The sequence below is a fragment of the Mastigoproctus giganteus genome, chromosome 4, assembly GCF_048544385.1.
Source record: "Mastigoproctus giganteus isolate SK-2022 chromosome 4, ASM4854438v1, whole genome shotgun sequence".
In the NCBI taxonomy this organism is placed as follows: Eukaryota; Metazoa; Arthropoda; class Arachnida; order Uropygi; family Thelyphonidae; genus Mastigoproctus; species Mastigoproctus giganteus.
The window spans coordinates 43,009,103-43,030,738 of NC_143578.1; the positions used below are offsets into that span (position 1 = coordinate 43,009,103).

At 35.4% G+C, this 21,636-nt stretch overlaps 1 protein-coding gene across 2 annotated transcripts in view; it reads left to right on the plus strand.

The window, feature by feature from the left end:
* Positions 1–19,976, plus strand: part of LOC150086673 (uncharacterized) — a 70,719-nt gene extending 50,743 nt beyond the window's left edge. For both annotated transcript variants that reach the window (XM_090372675.1, XM_090372674.1), the window contains exons 7-9: positions 7,481–7,543; positions 15,378–15,590; positions 19,746–19,976. In XM_090372675.1, the coding sequence (XP_090228801.1) occupies positions 7,481–7,543; positions 15,378–15,590; positions 19,746–19,802 (333 nt within the window). In that variant the 3' untranslated portion in view covers positions 19,803–19,976. The remainder of the gene's footprint in view (positions 1–7,480; positions 7,544–15,377; positions 15,591–19,745) is intronic.
* The last annotated feature ends 1,660 nt before the right edge of the window (positions 19,977–21,636 follow it).

Below are 21,636 nucleotides of genomic sequence, written 5' to 3' on the forward strand. Positions count from 1 at the left end.
CAGGATGCTTGGATTCGATTCAGTTCTACCATCTACAGAAACACCGACCCCAGAATAATTTGGAGAAAGATCTGTATCCTCAGTGGAAAGTGTCAACAAACCAAAGCCCCAATCTTGACCTGGAAAGGAATAGATATTTCTTCTCCAACTGATATTGCAGAGGCTTTAGCGAAAACATTTGCAGTCACTTCATCATCTCAATCTTATGAAGACTCATTTAGACGCAAAAAAATGTCCATGGAAAAATATAAAATTAACTTTGTTACAAAACAACCTCATTCTTATAACCTTCCGTTCACTATGAATGAACTCAACAAAGCTCTCCAGAATTCTAGAAATAGTTCTGCTGGACCAGATGGCATTTTCTATATAATGCTTTGCCACCTCAACTCAAACTCAAAATCTATACTACTGAAATTTTACAATAGAATCTTTGAGGAGAATGTTTACCCTGATACATGGCATCAGTCAGTTGTGGTAGCCATAGCGAAAGCCGGGAAAGATGCTTCCTCTCCCAATAGTTATTGTCCTATATCTTTGACCAGCTGTTTAGGAAAGATAATAGAAAAGATGGTACACAAGAGACTTGTCTTGATTGTTGAAGATCAAGATGCTATATCATGCCATCAATTTGGTTTCCGCCGTAACAGGTGTACAACTGATGTCCACATCAAGGTTGAAGCTCACATTCGAAATGCTTTTCTTAAAAAACAGCACATGGTAATGATAACTTTCGATATTACCAAAGCATTCGATACAACCTGGAGATATGGAATCCTCCAAGACTTATACAAACTTGGACTTAGAGGTAACCTGCCTAGATTCATTCAGAATTTTCTTCACCTCAGGACCTTTCAAGTAAGATTCCAGAATGAGCTGTCCAAAATTCACACACAAGAAGAAGGAGTACCTCAGGGATCGACTTTAAGTGCCACACTCTTTGCATTACGTACCAGTAGCATTATAAGAGACATCCCATCCACGGTAGAAGTTTGTGTGTGCAGACGATCTTGCTATTTCCTGTCAATCATCGAACATGGCTACCATTGAAAGACAACTACAGATAGCAATAAACAAAATTGAAACTTGGACAGAAAGCAACGGCTATCAATTAACCGAGGGGAAAACAGCAGCAATACACTTCTGTAAATTACGATCGCTTCATCCGGAACCTGTATTAAAACTGAAAGGCAGAGAAATACCGATGACAGACTCCATAAGATTATTGGGTCTGAATTTAGACACCAAATTTAATTTTCGTAAACATGTGACCTATCTACGAACTACGTGCCTCCAGAAACTAAACATCCTTCGTGCAGTATCCTCAACATCTTGGGGTGCTGACAGACAGTCATTGCTGAATTTATATCGTGCTCTAATCCGGTCACGATTAGACTATGGAGCTATAGTATATGCATCTTGCGGTCTGTGAACACCATTCAACACAGTGCCCTTCGATCAGCACTAGGCGCCTACAGAACCTCGCCTGTACAAAGCTTGTATATAGAAGCACACGACCCTCCACTTTATATTAGAAGACAACGCCTACTCTGCCAATACGCTGCCAAAATAAGAAGCTTTCCAACTCACCCCTGTTGGGTATACCTCAACCAGCCTTTATGGCCAACACTTTATTGAATCCAAGCCTAATGAACCCAGACCTGCTGGGATTCGTCTTCAAGAAGTAATAAAAAAGTGGAAACTCGATCTCAATAAAATTGCGGAAAGTGAAAATATGCCTTTACCTCCACGGAATAGACATCATATAAACATTGATCTTTATTTCGCTCAGTGGCCAAAAAATACCATTCCACTATGTAATATCCGACAGTTGCATGCCAACTATACTTCGCAACACACTGGGAAACTCATAATCTATACGGATGGATCTAAGACCCAATCACATGTAGGTGCAGCAGCCGTGCTCCCGTCGCATGTAATTTCAAAATCCCTTCCAGTTGAGTGCAGCATTCTATCTGCAGAACTATATGCTAAACAGCTTGCATTAAGTGAAATATGTCAACAGTCGTCCCTCTCTGTCTTAATATATTTGGATTCACTCAGTGCTATTTCAGCCATACAGGGTAAACAACATTCTCGTCATCCTCTCCTACAAGAAATTGACTTTCTAATCAACCTCTGTCAAAAGAAACAATCTGAAATAACTCTTTGCTGGATCCCAGGACACTGCGGAATAGAAGGCAATGAAAAAGCAGACATTGCAGCTAAGTCAGCATCAGAACTGCCAAATAAAACAATGATAGTTCCACACACTGATTTTAGTCCAATCATTATTAGAGAAAGTGAAAACGAATGGGCTCAAATATGGAAAAATGAAATCAACAATAAACTGCAGGAAATAAAACCTAATCCAGAAATATGGAATTCCAGCATCAGAGAGAGTCGCAGAGAAGAAGTAATACTTGCCAGACTGAGAATTGGCCATACTCATCTTACTCGCCAAGTTCAGCTTTCCGTAAAACACATTCTTTTGGTATGCCCTCGATTCAGAAATTCCAGATTGCTTTGTTTTCAGAGTTCATGCAATAACCAGAATCCAGTTACCCTTCAACAGATCTTAGACAATTCTGCGAATATAGATGAATTGCTTAATTTTATTCGGCAAATCAGATTTGACAAACAAATCTAAAAAAAAAAAAATGTTTGATTTACATCAAAACTTGGAAAAGACACATCTTGGTCATTGATGCCCTTGTGTCATTAAACCCTTAATCAACAACAACTTAAATTCTTCAGCCCAGCTAAAAATAGCAAGCAGTTGTTCATGAAAAATTACGATCATTCTTTATTGAACAGCCCTCATATTCACCACAAAGTTCAATACACTTATTGCATTTAATGTGCAAAGAGTAATCCTTCAGAAAAAAAAAATTCTTCATGTTGGCCATCAAACTAGGCTTCCCCAGTAGCTTTTAGATCTTCATGTGTGAAATGAGTTCCACAAAGATGAAACTTGAGGTTTCTGAAGAAATTATAGTCACTTGGGGCCAGATCTGGACTGTATGAGGGAGATTAGCTGTTTGCATTCACATTCTTGAATTTTAGCTTGTATAACCCAGGCTTTGTTAATGGGTGTAATTGTCATGGAGAAGTAAAACCTGATGAATCAACTTTCCTAGTCTTCTTTTCCCAAATTGCTCCTCACTTTGACTTAAGCTGGCATAAAATTCCCTTGGTATTATGGTTATAGGTACAAGGTAATCAATTAACAACAATTCTTTTGTGTCCTAGAAAACTAAAGCCAACACTTTTCTAGCTGATGGGCAGGTTTGAAACTTCTTTGGGATTGGAGCTCTCTTGTGTTTCCACTGCATGCTTTCTAAATTGAATTCAGGATCTTCAAAATGTAGCTAAGTTCACTACCAGTCACCAAGCAGCATAAAAATTATTTGGATTAGCAAGTATTAATTTTAAATTCTCTTTTGACAACTCCACTCATTGTTTGTCATTGAATGGAAAGGTTTCTAGGAATCCATCTTACACAAACTTTGGATGTTCCCAAATACTCGTGCATTATTTTTAAACTGCTTCCATGGCAAATGTTAAGTACTCTTTCAAGTTTAGACACTAATTCTTGTGTTTTATAAGTATTTCTTCAACAATGGCAATTAGTTCAGAATCGATTGCTCCAGATGGCTGACCAGACCCTGCATTTTTAGCATTAGTTGAGGCATATGATGCAAGAAAGCAAGCTTATACAGCATCAGCCAAAAGGTGTGGGGGGGGAAACAACTTCCCATTTCACCCATCTGGTCACTCTAAGTGTTTGTCTAGTTCAGCCTTAAATTTATTTAAGCTATCAACTTCCACAACAACAGATGGAAATCTGTTCCAGCAATCAGCTACCCTGAATCATCCTCAACTGACTCCTGTCCTCTTTTGAACTCTGCTGACTATCTTTCAACAGTAGCATAATTGGGTGATACTTCCTCAAACATTCTAGGTCATTCTTTCATGGATTTCTTTAGCATTGCCGATCTCTTTGGTCAAAAATTTGATTAAAAAACAATGAAAAATCTTTATTGCAACACTTAGAATGATAATTTACATAATAGTTGCAAAAGCCCATCACTGCACAATGGCCAGGGGTTAACAATGTACTACAGAGACATTATTGCATCAATAAGTGGTGCCTTCATAGCCAGGTGGGAAGGAGCAGCAGTGCGTAACACACGCTTCTTGATTATACCGGGGTTCGAGCCCATCACCACCAAATACGGAGGATGCGGAAAGGTCAGGGAATGACCACTGCATATTCCCGGAGCAATATGGACTTAGTTGCTAATGCTCCTAAAAACCAAATAACAAACAAACAAACAAATAATTTAGCCAGCGGGTAGTTGATTGGTGGAACAGGCTTCTATCTTTTGTTGTGGAAGCTAATAGCCTAATTAAATTTAAGGCTGAACTGGACAGGGATTTGAAACAAATGGAGGGATGAAATGGGAGGCGTTTTTTTTTTTTTTTTTTTTGGCTGATGCTGCATAAGCTTGCTTTCTTGCATTGTATGCCTCTACTAATGCTAATATATAAGCACTTTATTATATTTTAATAAACACTATATATATGTATATAAATAAAATGTTGAATAGAATAACAAAATGGAAACAAGAAGGCAGAAAAATGGAAAAGAGAATTAGTCTAAATAGGTTTTGTAAGTTGTGACAGCATTCTTATTTTGTAATTATTTTATCCATTTTGTAATTATTTATCTCTTATTATACTTTTTTTTGTTCCCTTCTGTTACTTTCTATCTCCCTCATTTTTTTTTTTTTTTTCACTTTACATTGAAGAATATGTCAGTAAGTGGTGAATAGAAAGCAAACCAATATATAACACAGCAACAAACTATTTAGTTAAGTTGAGATTTATTTATATATATAACATACATACATAAAGTAAAATAGGAAGGAGGGAAGGCAGAATGGAAAAGCATAGAGAAAAGTGAATAATGAAGAAGTTAAACAAAGTAGTTAAACCAAGGCAGAAGATGGGGGGGAAGAGAAAAGAAGTATAGTGGAAGGAATATGTATCTAAAATTTAGAACATTTAAATAGAAGCCAGATGTAGATGAGATTATAAGCCAATAAATAATAAATTTAGACTGCACCCACCTGATGGTGCCAAGGCCAAAAATGTGAAAAATCACAACAAAATACAATAAGCTAACTACAGAAGTGTAACAGATGAATGATGAATAATTAAAACAACTAAAAATGGAAAAAAATAGAAAAACAGACTCGTTGAGTCCGTTCTTGTCAGAGGACCACTGGACAACAGTAGCTGCAGAAAATACTGTATTTTGAATGCAGTGCAAATCATTGCAATGGAAAGCAACTGACAAAGGTCAACTTGCTGAAGCAATAGACCTGCACCATGGAGGCCCTAATGCAGTAAAGAAATAAAACCAAGAAAGCTTAAGCACATATTAAATGCAATGCCAGACTGCCAACAAGAGAGTAAGGTATAGATGTGAAACTGAATATAGATGGCAGCACAAGTAGTGTACCTGCCCGGCAACCCAAAGGTCGCGGGTTCGATTCCCGCCTCGGGCTTGGATCAAAGTACTGCAAAAACCTTGGGAGGTGCAATATGGCCACAGAAGCCGATGCGCCAACAACTACCAAATCAAAAAAAAAAAAAAAAAAAACAAGTAGTGTAAAACAACTAACACTCACTACAGCCATGTAACATTAATTAAAATTAGTAGACTCTGAAGAAGAACAAGATGGCCGGAGAAATAAAGCAATAAGGAAATATCGGCAAATGTCAGTGGCTGCATAAACTTAACCTGCCACATGTAGCCTGGATTATAACATATGTAAAATAAAATAGGAAGAATGGAAGGCAGAATGGAAAAGCAAAGAATGAAGAAGTTAAACAAAAAAAGTAATTAAACCAAGACAGAAGTTAGAGGGAAAAAGATGCATCTAACATTTAGAGTATTTAAATAAAAGGCAAATATAGCAGAGATTTCAAGCCAATAAATAATAAATTTAGACTGACACCCACCTGATGGTGCTGGGGCCAAAAATGTGAGAGATCACGACAAAACACAATAAGCCATAATAACACAATAGAAGTACAGAGTCATCGAAAAAGGTGTCCATGATTTCCCTTTTAATTATCTTTGGAAATATTTGATCGATTGCTGTGATCATATCAGCAAACAGTGTGGTAACTCACTAAGTTGTATTTGACACCTCAACAATGACCTTGGCTGCACCGTGAGTGTGCACAGAATGACTCCTACGAGCACTGCCTCAGTCAGTGTCAGTCATTTAAATTACGCTGAATTTAAATCTGTTATAACAGTGCAACGTCAATACCAACGTGCTTACAGACAAGATATGCCAACAGTTTAAGGAAACTGATTAAACCAATGTATTATAGTCGTGTCTGTTGGCGCATCTTGTCTGTTAAGTACATCGGTATTGATGTTGCACTGTTATGACAGATTTAAATTCAGCATACCACAACACACGCTGTTCTTTCTGTTGCACGGTCACCATCTTACTGACACTGACTGAGACAGTTTGTTTAGGAGTCTTTCTGTGTACACTCGCGGTGCAACCAAAGTTCTTGTTGAGGTGTCAAATAAAACTTAGTGAGTTACCACACTGTTTGCTGCTACAATCACAGCAATCAATCAAATATTTCTGAAGATAATTAAAAGGGAACTCATGGACACCTTTTTTGATGACTCTGTATAACAGATGAACAAAGAGTGACCAATAAGTAAAAAAAAAAAAAAAAAAATTTTTTTTTATCTTTCTATTGTTTTTTTTTTTTTTTTCCCCTAGTTATTTTATTTATTCATCATTCTTCATTTATCTAATATACTTCTGTGGTTGGATTATTGTATTTTATCATGATTTTTGGGCTTAGCACCATCAGGTGGGCACTGGTATAAATTTATTATATTATAATAATTTATTTTATTATAAATTTATTAGTTCGTAATCTCAACTACATTTGCAATTTATTTAAATTTTCTAAATTTTAGATACATATTCCTTCCACTGTATTTCTTTGATTGTTTTTTTTTTCTCTTCTGCCTTGGTTTAACTACTTTTTGTTCAACTTCTTCATTCTTTGTTTTTACATTCTGCCTTCCATTCTTATTTTTTTTTACTTTACATACTTTATAATCCAGGCTACATGTGATGGGTTATGCAACTCTGTTTGCCAATATTTCTTTATTATTTTATTTCTTCAGTTTAAATTTTGTCTTTTTTCAGAGCCTACTAATTTTAATGTTTGTTTATTTATATATATATTGCATTAAGTGAGAAATTGCCATGTTTCATTGGTATGTGTTTGTGACATTAGGTGGTGAGAAGAGAGAGTGATTCAGAATTGCTTGCATGCATATTCCAGCATAAAAATGTAGGGTATCTCCCCCTCCAAGTGTAATGTATAGCATTGGCTGATATTAATTTGTATTTATCCCTTTTAGGATAAGAAGCGGAAGAGTCCGTTACACTTAGCTGTACTCACCAAATCAACAGAGATATTGCAGGTATTTATTGGTTTCTTTAAGAATTAATTTTTAAGCTGTGTGAATTGAATGTAATGTGATCATTGTAGACCAGTGTGGTTATATGATAGGGAGTAACCATTGGGAAGCTCTTGAGAACCCTTCCACCAGAGCTGGAAAAATAAATTGAGATTCATTGGAGCACATGACTTGCCTTTAATTCTTCTGTGTCCATTCTCTGCATTCCTGACACCAGTGCAGCCATATTTTCTGGTTAGTGTTTGAGTGGCTTCTATGAAAGCCTCATACTTCTGTAGTGCTTTTTTTTTTGTAGGATTCTTCACAGTTATGGGTACTAATGCCTTGTGTTGTTCCCCATTAAATTCTTAGGTTAATTATTCTCTTGTCTGGTGATTAGATTTAATAATTCAGTCCAGTTATCAAGCTCCTCTCCCTGTCACCTTACAGATTTTGTCAGAGTTGCATCTGTTCATGGATGTTTTCTGGGAGTTTTCCTTTTGTTAGACTTGGTGACACTAGTCTGAAAACTCAGCATGTGCAGCCATCCTTTCTGCTATAATCCTTGTGAAATGTATGCTGACAATTTACCTCTTTTAAGTCCATCATATTCTGTCCAGTATCCAGTGTTGATGAATTAATTTGAGCACTATTTAGGTCACACAGCTTTATAGTACTTTCCTGCACATATCCAGAGCCATCACTAGCCATTCTGGTACCTGGGGCAAAAAATGCACCCCCTAATTTTTTTTCAGTAATTTCAATTTATATATTTTAGTATTAGGATGTAAAAGATACAAAAATAAAATAGCAAAATAATGAATAAATCACTACATCTTATAGGAATATAACAGAAAGGAAGAAATGATATAAAATAGTAAATATAGTAAATAATGTATGATTCAGTAATTAATGGTTTACATGTCATTGTCCTCATTATACATTATGAGAAAAAGTTAAGTAGCTACAATTATTCATGTCAACTGAAGTGCTTCATACTGTATTATGATTCGGCGAGCTGTAAATAAATTTATAGGACTACTCTAGGGGGCTTTAATAATAGTGAAGTTATCAATAACTTCATCAAAGTTAATTGCCTGCGATATTTTCTGTTCAATGGAAATATTTGCTAGTCCTGATAGCCTTTCCTGACCAATACCTGAATGACAACTTTTTATAACCTTTAGCTTGCTAAAACTTCTCTCATTACTAACCATAGTTATTGATATAGTCAAATATATTCTCGTTGCAATTGATAAATTAGGATATGACTCTACCAATGAATAGTCTTGAAGAGTGTAGCAGTGGAAATATTTTAAATAGATGGACACATAAATTAAAAGATGTAGGTCATTTTCTATTTTCAATAACAAATCAGTGACATGTTTCTTTAATTTAGAAACTTCCATTTCAAGAATAGCTGATCCGTTTAAGGAAATAAAATTATCAGCTATTTCATTTAAACCACTATATCTCCAGTGTAAATGACTTAGTAGGGCATCAGACACTTCATTAATTTCCCATGTAAAAATGTAAAAATTATGTACGATTAAATTAAAATTATCATTGGCCAATTCATCTAAATCTAACCTTTTGACACCTTATTTTGGCATTTCCACTACAATATTTATTTGCTATTTCAGGTGATTCATTAATTGTATAATATCTGATTTCCTGTATGCTGTTTTTCAAACTTCCAGTTAACTCTACTGATTGACATAGTCATTTCTTTCTTCTGTAGTGCTAAATTAACTATCTCCATGTGCTGAAGACTTTTATGCTGGACACATAAATAACAAATAAATTTGTAATCTATACTTTGTATTAAACTCTTCACTACAGAAATTACTTCATAATCTAAGGATTTTTCAGAAATATTTTCGAAAATGTGTTTTATATTTGAAAGTTCATCATGCATAGCTTTTATGGCTTTAGATATTGATGGCCAACAGGTATCTGAATGCCACTTTTACTTTCATGTAATTTGTTAATTTCATATTTGGATGTTGAACTTGAAAAAAATACACAGTATATCTTTGTATTGTGCCACCAGAAAATGTTTTCATACTAGCGAACACTTCAGCAGTGTTATAACAAGCTAAATTTATTAAGTGTGCACTGAACATGGTACAGACAGTTATTCTTTTATTCTGAATTTGAACACCTTTATATAAACCTGCCATGTTTGAATCATTGTCATATGCCTGATCACGAGCATTTTTGATTTGTCAGAGTCCAGTTTTTTAATGAGTTATTATTAAATCTACAAAACTCTCCCCAAGTACAACTTTTCCATCTAATATATAAACATATCACATGACTTGGGACATTTTTCTTATGTGACTTATCAGGTGTATAATGAAAAATATTTAGATTATTTTATGCTACTTATTATTTCTGATTGGACCTAATTATCTACTAAAATAATAAATTCATTTTGAATTGCAGGAGAAAGATATTTTATGGAATCTCTTATGTGTTTCCAAATGTTGTTTCGATCCAGGGCTGTAATGACTTGTTAACTTGGGAGTCCTTGAGCCTATTGTAGACATTCTCTCAGATATGCCAGACAAGCTGTGTTTGCTACCTGGAAGTCTAAAACGCTGATGGAACTGATATTTGGGTGACACTCAAGTCAAGTAGACCCAATTTTGGCAAGGTCTGGATGGTCTGTGAGATCCAAATCCTCTGCTTGCACCTTCACGATGGTGGGACTGTTAGTAATCCTGGGTATAACCCCCATGCACAGGCACACTGTGGGTGACCACCCAGGTGTGAATCAACGTAAGCAGGGGTAGAGGTGTGGTGTCCACACCATATGGAGGAATGCCGCCCTTCTGTGTTACCAGGCAATACCACCACTTTGCTTATTTAAGGCTTGAAGTGGTGGAACCCATGTTTAGTCTCCAGAGCTAAGTTCCGGTCAACCCTTCCATCATGCAGTATGATTGATGTCTTTTGAGGTTATGATGAACACCATGGCGAGATCCAAATTTCCTTACATCTTGAGGATACAGCTCTAAAACGGTGTTCGCAGGCCAGCTGTTAGTTAGTACATCGGACTGAACCTATTGGTAACTCTCTAGGAGGCTTCCGGATGAGCTAGTATAACCTTGATACCTCTACTCTCTCTGCCAGATAGTGACTGGAGGGAGTCCAAGTAGTGTGTATGCTGGGCATTGTCGAGGTCACGTTATGTCAAGGATCTGGGTATATTCTTACCATGTGTATGTTCTTACCATACTGGGTATATTCTTACCATACCCAAAAATTTCATTACATCATACAGCATGTCATTTCCCCCCCCCACCTTTTCTTACTATTGAATACGCCATGAATAGTCAAACTAATAGAGCAAACTTATCTGCGACAAGATCCAAATCTCCCAAACACTTCCTGGTTCATTTCACAAATATACATGGTCTCAGTTGTAATCTGTGATGTCCATTTCCACTTATGCCAAATCCCATGAATTTTTTCTAACAGAATCTCAGTTATCAGTTGATTCAACCACTGCTCATCTCAGTTGTCCAAATTATTTGCTGTATGATTCCTTTCTTCTCAAAGGTGGTATACATAAAGGTCTTCTTTTCGATCTTCTCTGGCTTAAAATCTCTCTACCTCATTGTGTCAAATTCATCTGTTGTCTCTACTGTTCTCCCAATTCCACTAATCATTTGGAACTCTGACTTCCTCTCTTTGTAATTTGACTTTCTCCAGTCCAACTTTCCTAACAGTGAGGTAATTTTCCTTTGTGATTTTAATGTTCACAACTCCAGCTGACTTCCGTTTTCTAGTCATACAGACCCAGCTGGTCGAGATGCTGAGGCTTTGGCAATTACTAATGACCTCGCACAGATTGTTAATTTACTTACAAGAATACTGGACAATCCTAACCATACAGCCAACATGCTTGATCTTTTTCTCACAAACAACCCTTCTAATTACACGTTTGAAGTGAGTGGTCCCTTAGGCACCTCAGATCACAACTTGGTAATTGGCTCTTCTCCAATGGAGCCTTTATCTCACGGCTATTCCCAACCTCGTGTTGTTTGGCATTACAAAAATGCAAAATGGGATGACCTGCGAGATTTCTTTTCTTTTCCTTGGTCAGATTACTGTTTCAAAACTTCTGATGTCAACATTTGCTCAGATCGTGTCAATGAAATTATTCTTGTAAAAATGGAATCCTTTATTCCACATTCCACCTTAAAATCTTATCCTTTATATACCTTGGTTTTCCAATAAATGTGCTAAGGCTGTTCAAGAGAAGAATGTTGCATATCACAATTGGCTTGTTTCCAATTTTTCAGTTTCATTTTCTGCCTATACCAGGGCTCGCAACAATTGTAAAGCAGTTATTAATCAATCTAAACTAGATTTTGAACAGGCTAAGAGTAGAAAACTTGCTTCTTGCCGTAATGGTAGCTGAGCATTCTGGTCTCTTGCCAAAGCTATTGCTCCCACCTCTTTCAAAACCAGATGGTTCTATTGTCAATTCAGTTAAGGATGAAACTGACCTGCTAGCATCCCATTTTTCTTCCAACTCATGTATTAATGATATTGGTAAAACACCTTCCACCATTCCCAGCACATTCCATTCAATGTCTCCTGTGGTCTTCCGTCAAAAGGATGTCAGAAGGATTTTGGCGAACCTTGATGCTAAGAAAGCTCCAGGTCCTGATGGTATTTCTCCACTTGTTCTCAAATCCTGCGCTCTCGAATTTACTTCTGTTCTTTGCCACCTTTTTTCACTTTCTTATTCCAAAGGTGTTTTTCCTTCAGCTTGGAAATTTGCTCATATCCAGCCAGTTCCTAAAAAGGGTGACAAATCCCTCCCATCCAATTATCGTCCCATTGCAACTACTTCTACTATTTCAAAAGTAATGGAGAAATCAATTAACTGCAATTCTTAAACTATCTAGAAACCTTATGTCTGATCAACGATCGCCGGTTTGGATTCCATCAGTGTCGATCCACTGGTGATATTCTGGTTATGTTACCCATTTATAGACAAATTCAGTGGAAAAATTTGGTGAGACCCAAGCAGTTGCTCTTGACATCTAAAAGGCTTTCGATCGTGTTTGGCATAAAGGTCTTCTAAACAAGCTTCCATCTTATGGTTTGCCAACTGTTTTTTGTAATTGATTATCCAGTTTTCTCCCTGACTGCTCACTGAGGGTGAAGGTAGATGGTGCTCTATCTGCTAACTTCTCCACTAATGCTGGTGTCGCCCAGGGTTCATTTCTTTCCCACACTCTTTTCCTCTTGTATATTAATGACCTTCTTCCGTTGACCAGAGATCCTATCCATAGTTTTGCTGATGATAGCACATTGCATTCCAGTTTGAGAAACATTGCCCTGCTCAATCAGCTTCAACTTCTCAAATCTGCTGCCAATTCCTTAAATGCCGATCTTCAGGTAATTCTCCAGTGGGGCAAAGACAACTTAGTTGATTTCAATCCTTCTAAAACTCAGTTCTGTCTTATATCTCACAAAAAGGATTCTTCTGTTCCTATGCTTATCTTTGGTGACACTTCATTTCTAGGCAAGATAATATATCTCTTTTGGGGATTACCCTGACTTCTAATCTCTCTTGGTACAAGCACGTTACAAATATTGCTTCCTCTGCATCCAAAAAACTTTGATTTCTTTTTTGCTCTCGTCATTACTTTTCTTCCAAACAGCTGTTCACTCTACAAATCGCAAATCTGCCCTACCATGGAATATTGTTCCCATGCCTGGTGTGGTGCTCTCAAAACCTCTCTCAGACTTCTAGATTCCATTCAGAAGAGGCCAGTTAGGTTAATTAATGACTCATCCTTAACAGTCTCTCCACTCTCTTTCTCATAGATGTACTGTTTCTGCTGCATGCCTTTTCTACTGGCGCCTCCGTAGCCAGGTGGGCAGGAGCAGCAGTGCATAGCACACGCTTCTTGATTAGACCAGGGTTCGAGCCCGTGACCACCAAATACGGAGGATGCAGAAAGGTCAGGGAATGACCACCGCATATCCCTGGAGCAATATGGCCTTAGTTGCTAATGCTCCTAAAAACCAAATAACAAACAAACTACCATCCTTTTCTACAGATACGTCCATGGGAATTGTTCTTCTGAATTGGCTTCTATAATTCCCGCTCTCTCTTTCAAAACAGTTCAAACACGTGCCGCCACCAGCCAACATCCATTTACTGTCCAACTTCAAACTCACAGAAACAATATTTCATCTTCCTCATTTATTCATTTAACTTCTGTTTTGTGGAACAATCTTCTTTCATACGTTTTCCTGAAAATTACTGTCTACAGAAGTTCAAGTCTAATGTCAACAAATATCTTCTTTCATCTTCTGAGCCTCCAACCCATGCATGGTACTAAGTATCATAAGTTCTAATACCTCTTGTGTTTGGGTTTTCCATTTAAAAAAAAAAAAACTATTAAATTTATTAGAATTCCAATTTGTGTGTTGTTGATTTTTTTTTTTTTTTTCCAGTATTATTTTTCATGCAGAATAGGATAACATTTAAAATTACATGGAAAATTTCTCTTCAATTCTGTGTTTCTAATTGTATTGTTTTTCTCTAACACATCATCTATATTTCCACCAACTTTTAATTCTGCTCAGATAATTTACATTCTAAATGATTTCTCTCTCCCTTTTTTTTTTTTAAAGAAATTTTGTGCTCATCTAATCTATATAAGTGCTTCCAATCAGTAAACTCTCCGCTTTTCTTTCAATTGGTTATATTGGATGTTTGTTTCCCAGATAATATGCAGGGAAAGCAAAGAAGAGAAGTCTGCATACTCTCCATTCAGGAGCTTTTTTGAGAACCAATTTATTGAAAAACTGGGTATCTTCAGACATGGAGCTATGAAAATTCGCATCCTTTAAATTTTCATGCTGGTAGTTCAAGGATAAACCTTAATTAATTTCTATGCTATCCTCAATTTTATCTTCTAAATGTAGTTCAGAATATGCATTGTTACCTTTTCCTTCCAAAAAGATTTGGATAACCATCTCTACTTGGTTATCAAGTAATACAAACCAAGATGTAAGTACAAGTACTGATCTTTCAGCTTCTCAGTGCACAAATCTAGATAATCAACAATTTATTCAGCTTGAAAGTAGTAGTAGTAGTAGTAGTGGCATGTGATGCAAGAAAGCAAGTGTATGCTGCATAAGCTCATACACTTGCTTTCTTGCATCACATGCCACTACTACTACTACTTTCAAGCTGAATAAATTGTTGATTATCTAGATTTGTGCACTGAGAAGCTGAAAGATCAGTACTTGTACTTACATCTTGGTTTGTATTACTTGATAACCATTTAGTCTACTGTTTTCTAGCTTTTCTTTTTCTAAATTTGGCTCTAGAAGGATGCTATAGGTTTAGACATTGTAAATATAACAGTCTACAAAATAAAATTAATTATTTTGATTTATTTATCCATCAGCTAATCCTTAGTAAAAACATTACCAGTAGTAATTATTGATATGCAAACAAATCTAGAATGTAAAGAAAATTTTGTTCCCACAAAATTCTTCATACTTTTGAAAAATAATCTCATCCAATGCTGTTATTCTATTCACTAATTCCTTATATACACACCACACTTTTAAAACTGAATGTATTAAGAAGCATTAATACAAATTAATACAAAACACAGAACAGTGCTATCAGTTTTGTGCCCCTGACTATGATGTGCCTGGGGCTAGTACTCTGCTTGCCCCGCCCTAGTTATGGCTCTGCACGCATCACCTTATGTCTGATTTTTGTATGATAGTGAATATTTTAGCTACATTCATGAGCTAACATAGAGAATGCAACTGGCATTCATAATTTTTTTTTAATTCCTTTGAGGTGTTGGCAACAACCACAAAAGATATTCAAGAAAATATTAACTTGCAAGATGATGATGGCTGTACTGCACTGCATGAAGCTGTCAATTTAGAAGCCAGTCCTGATGTAAAGGAAAAAATTGTTACAATGCTGATTGTCCATGGTGCAAGAGATTCAGTTGAAAACAGTGTTATGAAGAAACCCTCTGACTTAGTACCACCTTATTTAATTGAGGTATGTAAAGGAATATACATTTTTAACTTCTCTTGTTGAAGGTACATTTACATCATAAAAAAGTTTTTTGTATAGTATGTTTTTTCATTTTTCTTCTAACAAAAGGTTGGATAATTATTTTATTGCTATTCGCTGTATAATGTGTATCAATTTTAAGTATACCAAAATATAATGGCGATGCTATTGTACAGTATTCAGACAAATTAAAAGCTCCGTTTTCATGCCCACTGAATTTATATTGCGAAATTTATAGATCAGAAGTGTTTTTTATTGTAGAGCATTTTTGATCATTCATAGTAATGATTTCCCCCAACCATCCCACCTAGAAGCTAAAGATCAGTTCTAAGGTATTGAAAATTTGCAAGATAGTGTAGCACAATCCTCCTCATTTGTCCAAGAACTTTGTGCATTTTGAGTAAGGTGATAATGGTTTTTAAGTTCCTGCAAAAGACAGCAAAATTGAACTTTGTATAAAGTAGTGGTTGGTCTTCAGAATTTTCAATATTGGTTTGAGGAAAGCTATGTTTATGCTACTGTAATTTCTCAACAAACAAATGGCAAGATTTCTTGGCTTTCAGTGAGTGGACATTATTGACATGCAGCCTCTTCACAGTAAATATTTCTCTATATTGTGTGCTACTTCTGGTAATTGTGTCATATTATTTTTCCTAAATATTAAGAGCAGTGATAGAATATCAGCAGTGGTACAGAATAATGTCTAATGAGCCATTAGAGCTCCTAGATGCTTCTGTTGTACTCCTAAATTAGCATTTTGTAGGCGTTCATTTCGGCAAAGCAATGTAACTCGTATTTCTTGGGCAGCAATGTAATTGTATTTTTGAGATTAGTTGTTGGAACTCTGGTTTCCTGTATTCTCACTGTTTAGATGTCATTATCTGATGCCTGTCTGTGGAGTATATCAAATGGGGAGGTATTTTGTTATTCCCTTCCTCAAACAAATGGAACAACTTAAAAACATTACACATGTTGTTGAGTATCTATGCCAGTCTTAAGAATAGACTTGAGTTGTATATTGTTCAGGATAGATTTGAGATCTTTATTGATTGTTGTGGTTAAGGTGGAATAATCTTGTAATGTCAAAAGGAAAACCACGTTGACTTTTTTAAAAAAAAAATAAATAAAATAAATAAATGTCATACCAGTTTCATACTTGGTTTGATGATACCTTTGTTAGAATTGTGAGGGGAGGAAAAAAAAAAAAAAAAGAACAGCAAGGTTTGATTCATTGTATTTGTTAAGTACAGTGCCAAGGGGAGCTAGCCAACCCTGTGCAGTATTCATTTTCAAGGCCTAAAAGTATTTGTGCCTTCCAAATCATTGTGATGTATAATTTTAGCTGGCACTTGGTCTAACTGGCAGGCAGCAAACTGCTACCAGCTAGTTACTATCCCTGGCCTATGCAGCCCAGGTCAAGGATCTAGTATGAGATTTCTCATACTAATTTTCATTAAACTTTAAGAGTGTAAATAAATAAAGAAGAATAACAGACAGAATAAAAGGACAAGCAGAAAAAAGCAGGGACCGGAAAGAGAAAAGATAAACAGAGAAGAAGGAAATAACAGAAAAGGAAAATAAACATCGTACAGAGCATGAAATCCACAACAGTCAGTAACTCCAAACATCGCAAAGCAAAACTAATGTCTCTGTTCTGCTCCTGACCAACTGCAGCACCTTCTGAAACGAAGGACACAATTTTGCTTTGAACAGAATGGGACGAAAGACAAGCCAAGCAATTCACACAGGTGGGTTTCATATTCTTATGTGAACATTCCTGATAAGAGTGCCTGCTCCTTGCACAGTGGGAACAAATTATTTCCTTCAAATAACAAAATCCAGCAGTATGTCCATAGTGAAGACATCATTAGTACATTGTAGTTAGGGATAATACCTCTTGAACTTGTAACTTTGACAAAGAAAATATGCTTAGGGTGCTCTAGGAAGTCTAACTCTATAGCTGACAGTCAGTATCCAATTTCTATTATCATCATACTAAGTACATAATCAAGTAAATTCTGTTTGTATAATTTCTTCATTAGATCTTGCTCTTCAGTATCTCAATTCACAATAAAGACCTACTACTGTGTATTGTTTTTGAATTAAAAGCTTTTTTTTTTGCAACTACCTGTTGCAAGACCTTTATTTATTTATTGTACTATGCAGTCCCAGCCAGCTTTCCCAGCACCACCTTTCCCCACAACATATTTACAATGCTATACTACTGTACAATGTTGATGTACAGGTATCTCAGATTCTCTCATAGAGGGTCAGTTCATTCTCAATGTAATGTCCATATCACAATGCAATACCACGAAGGTATCTGATGCTATAAAGTCCCAACATAAGGTTGTGATGATCTCCAAGGATCCAATTGTAGGTAGATGTCTAAACCAGGAATTGTGGCCACAGTGAAGAAGTCAACTTTTCCTAAAACCTGAACAGTCTCAACAGTACAGCGGTTAGTAAAGGGGAAATACCTCAATAAGTGTCTGCTTACAGTCCCTGGGAATCATATTAACTTAGTCCTGCAAACTCTATTTCTTTGCCATTTTAAGCTTCTTATATTGATGGCACTGTTAGCTGATGCCATAATGCTTCAGTATATCTTAGCTGCTTAAACAACACACAACCCCAAGAAATTGAATTAAATTTTATTGGTTGTGTTATATGTAAATTTAACTGGCACAAATTACAGTAGACTCTCGATTTTCCGGGATAGATGGTAAAAAACAAATCCCAGATAATCGATTTCCCGGTTAATCCAAAAATACAAAAGTCCCCGACATATGTAAGAGATATGTTCCAGGACTTCTTACTTCGTCGAGTTTTACATAACTCAGGAATGACTAATAACATATTGCTACTATTGTATATTATTATTGACAAATCTGAATTCCGTGCAATACTTGTTAATGTTTGGCCATTTTGATACATCCTTATTATAATGATTCCTTAGAGATTTAACAGATGCACCGTTTTCAAACTTTTGAATAATTTCAAGTTTTTGTTTAACTGAAAACACGACTCTTTTGCGTTTGCCCATTTTTGTGATTTCTAAACAAAAAAAAAAAAAAAATACTATAAAAAAAATTCTGACACCCCTGACATAAATAACAAAACAAAATTTGTCCTTTTGTGCTGCAACGAAACACAGCAATCAACGTGACGCACTAAAAAAAACACTTTGGTCTCCCTTTTTTTTTTTTTTTTTTTTTTTTGAGCGGCGGATGTGAAGACAGCAGGGATTGATGACTTATAATGCCGCTTGTCACTTATTTACGACTTGCAAAATATCTGTTTATACCTATTCTAGTTATTACTTGAATTTTTTGATTTCTGGTTGACTATTATTTATTTTTTTTTATTTGGATCAAGTAAACTTCATACCTGTTATCAATTGCATAACTTGGGAACATTGACCCTGATTCAGTCATAGATAGAGGTCATCCCCTCCTGCAATAATGCTATGTAGACACAGATAATAAACAGGCTGCCAAGGATGTGTCCTAGTTGTTTTTTGCTATACTGTATATTCTCATCACTTGCCTTCATATGATAGAAATGAATAATAGTTATAAAAGGGTAAGATATGGTGATTGCCATAAAATGGACCTTTGTTGCATGCTCCACATGCTTGCTCTTTATTTTCACAAAAAAGATATATTAATTGTTTCAGCTTGCATACAGAACAAAATCAATAATTTGTAAATTTACACTTTTTAGCAACTAGTGTTCTTTGAACAATATGAACTTTGCTTAGTATTACTTTTACTGTTCTTTGAAGCAGATGGCTGATGAATATTGTAAAATTTCAATAAACATTCCTTACAAAAGCGAGTAATTATGGTGATGTCAAGCAAAAACAAGAATGTGAAATAACTTTTGAATGGGTTTCAGTGTCAAACTAGCACATATTTGGAACTTAATTACCTGTTAATGTAATGAACCTGTCCAATTTTTTTTTTATTAATAAAACAAAAACATATAGGGGGCCCCACTTCCACAACAGCATCATGCCCTGCACCAGCATAGTTATGCCACTGCTTACTATTAATTAACCTAATCTTCAAAATTTACTTTGTTGTAATTCGTGTATGTAGGTAGATATATATGTAAATATGCACTTTCTTCTTCCAGTTAAAAAAGATTTTACGAAGTGAATGGAAAGCAGATGGATGGCATTCAATCAAGTGAAAACATCTTGAGCAGTATTTTTGTAAATTTTATACCATTTTCAGATCAAGGTGCTATCAGAAGAAAATATTTTATAACTTGATATTTAATATCAGGTTATGAAAATGATGTATATCGTAAGTTGGCAAATCATATATATGTATTAAATAAATAATAGTTATGTCAGATAAATAATGTCTATTTCAGTTATCATTCCTAATCCCTTAATAATTAAATAAATTCAGTAAGTCTTTATATATATAAAAAGAAAACTCATCAGAACTTAATGATAAGAGAAGTTGAAGTTATAATACATATCAAAGACATAACTTTTTTCATTTTGACTATCTCTCTAAATATTCAAAAATACTGGAATTTAAAGGAGAAATGTGTTAGAAATTATTGTAGTTTTATTAGCACTGGCAGTTTTTGCTGTGTCCCACAGGCATTTATGCATTCGGGCACATTGTAAACAAAGGCAAAAATTGCAATATTTAGATTTATTTTTTAAACAAACAAACAAAAAAAATTTTTTTTTGTAGAACATTTTTTAATCATTAATATACTGAGAGACCTGCACAGTCATTGCATAGGTTTCTAACATTAGGTTGTTATAAACAACAGCACTACAGAAAGTTTTTCATTGTGTAAGTGGTTAAGGGGGGAAAAAATTAGAAGTAATTGAAATAAATTAAACATTTAATATTTCCCTTCTTTAAAAATAAAATAATGTGACTGATCATATTTATGATCAGAAATGTTGCAGCTGCTTTTGATTTACAAGAAGAAATACTTAATTGTGTGTTACTTTTTAAATATCTTTTAAACAAAAAAAAAAAAAAAAAAAAAAGAGAAAGAAAGTGTGGCAGTTACTTTTCAGTTGTTTTTATGTCAAGCTATTCCATAGCACACAAAACTTACTGATATTTTAATGACAGGTGAGAAACACCCTATCCACCAAAAAAAAAAAACATACTAAGTTTGTTACTATTAACTGTTAAACAAAAATTCATGTTGTATATCATTAAAGTAGAGCATTCTTTAAGTAAACTAGAATGATGATTCTTACTTAGTCAGAGGGAATCCACTTCCAAGTTGTGAATTGCCTATTAGCTGGAACTGTTCTGTCCATTGAGGAAGCTTTATTGTTACTTGCACTCTATGCCATGCTAGTAAACAGTTGAAAAAATAGGTTTCACAAATACCGAAGTAGCACACACACCACCAGTTGGCAATGCATTACTTACAAATTTGTTTTTTTTTTTTTTTTTGGGGTTGAAGTTATTGCTAGTTTTAAAGAAATAGGTGAATGAAGCAGTAGATGTTTTGAATAAAAGAAGCAAAAAGAATTTATATAACAGTGATATGTAAATGATGGTGGATAGAAATAGGCAGTATAATAAATCAGTGAAATGATGCTTGCTTGACGCTTTAACAATTTATCATATGAGTGCTGTGCGTGAGAGTGCATTTTTCAATTTTTTTATTTATCCGTTGCTGAGTGGTCAGGAGCGGGAGTGCAGTAGCACACGCTCTTTGAGTAGACCGGGGGTCAAGCCCCGACTGCTGAATATGGTCGATCTGCCAACCTGCAGTGGACCAGCATGGCAGATTATGGTCCATTTCCCTCAGCAGGGAAATGTTGAGGAGGCTTCCATCCTGCAGTGGGTTGATAATGGCTGCACTTTACCTTTTTATTGCAGTCCCAACCAGATTATGGCAACACTGCATTCAACTACACAACCAAGGACAAGAATCCAGATCATCTATTTCTGATGGTGTATTAGAGACACACTTTACACTCAAGTCTAGGCAAGTCAGTGCTAAAGCCAAACACTGTTTCATCATTTCTGAA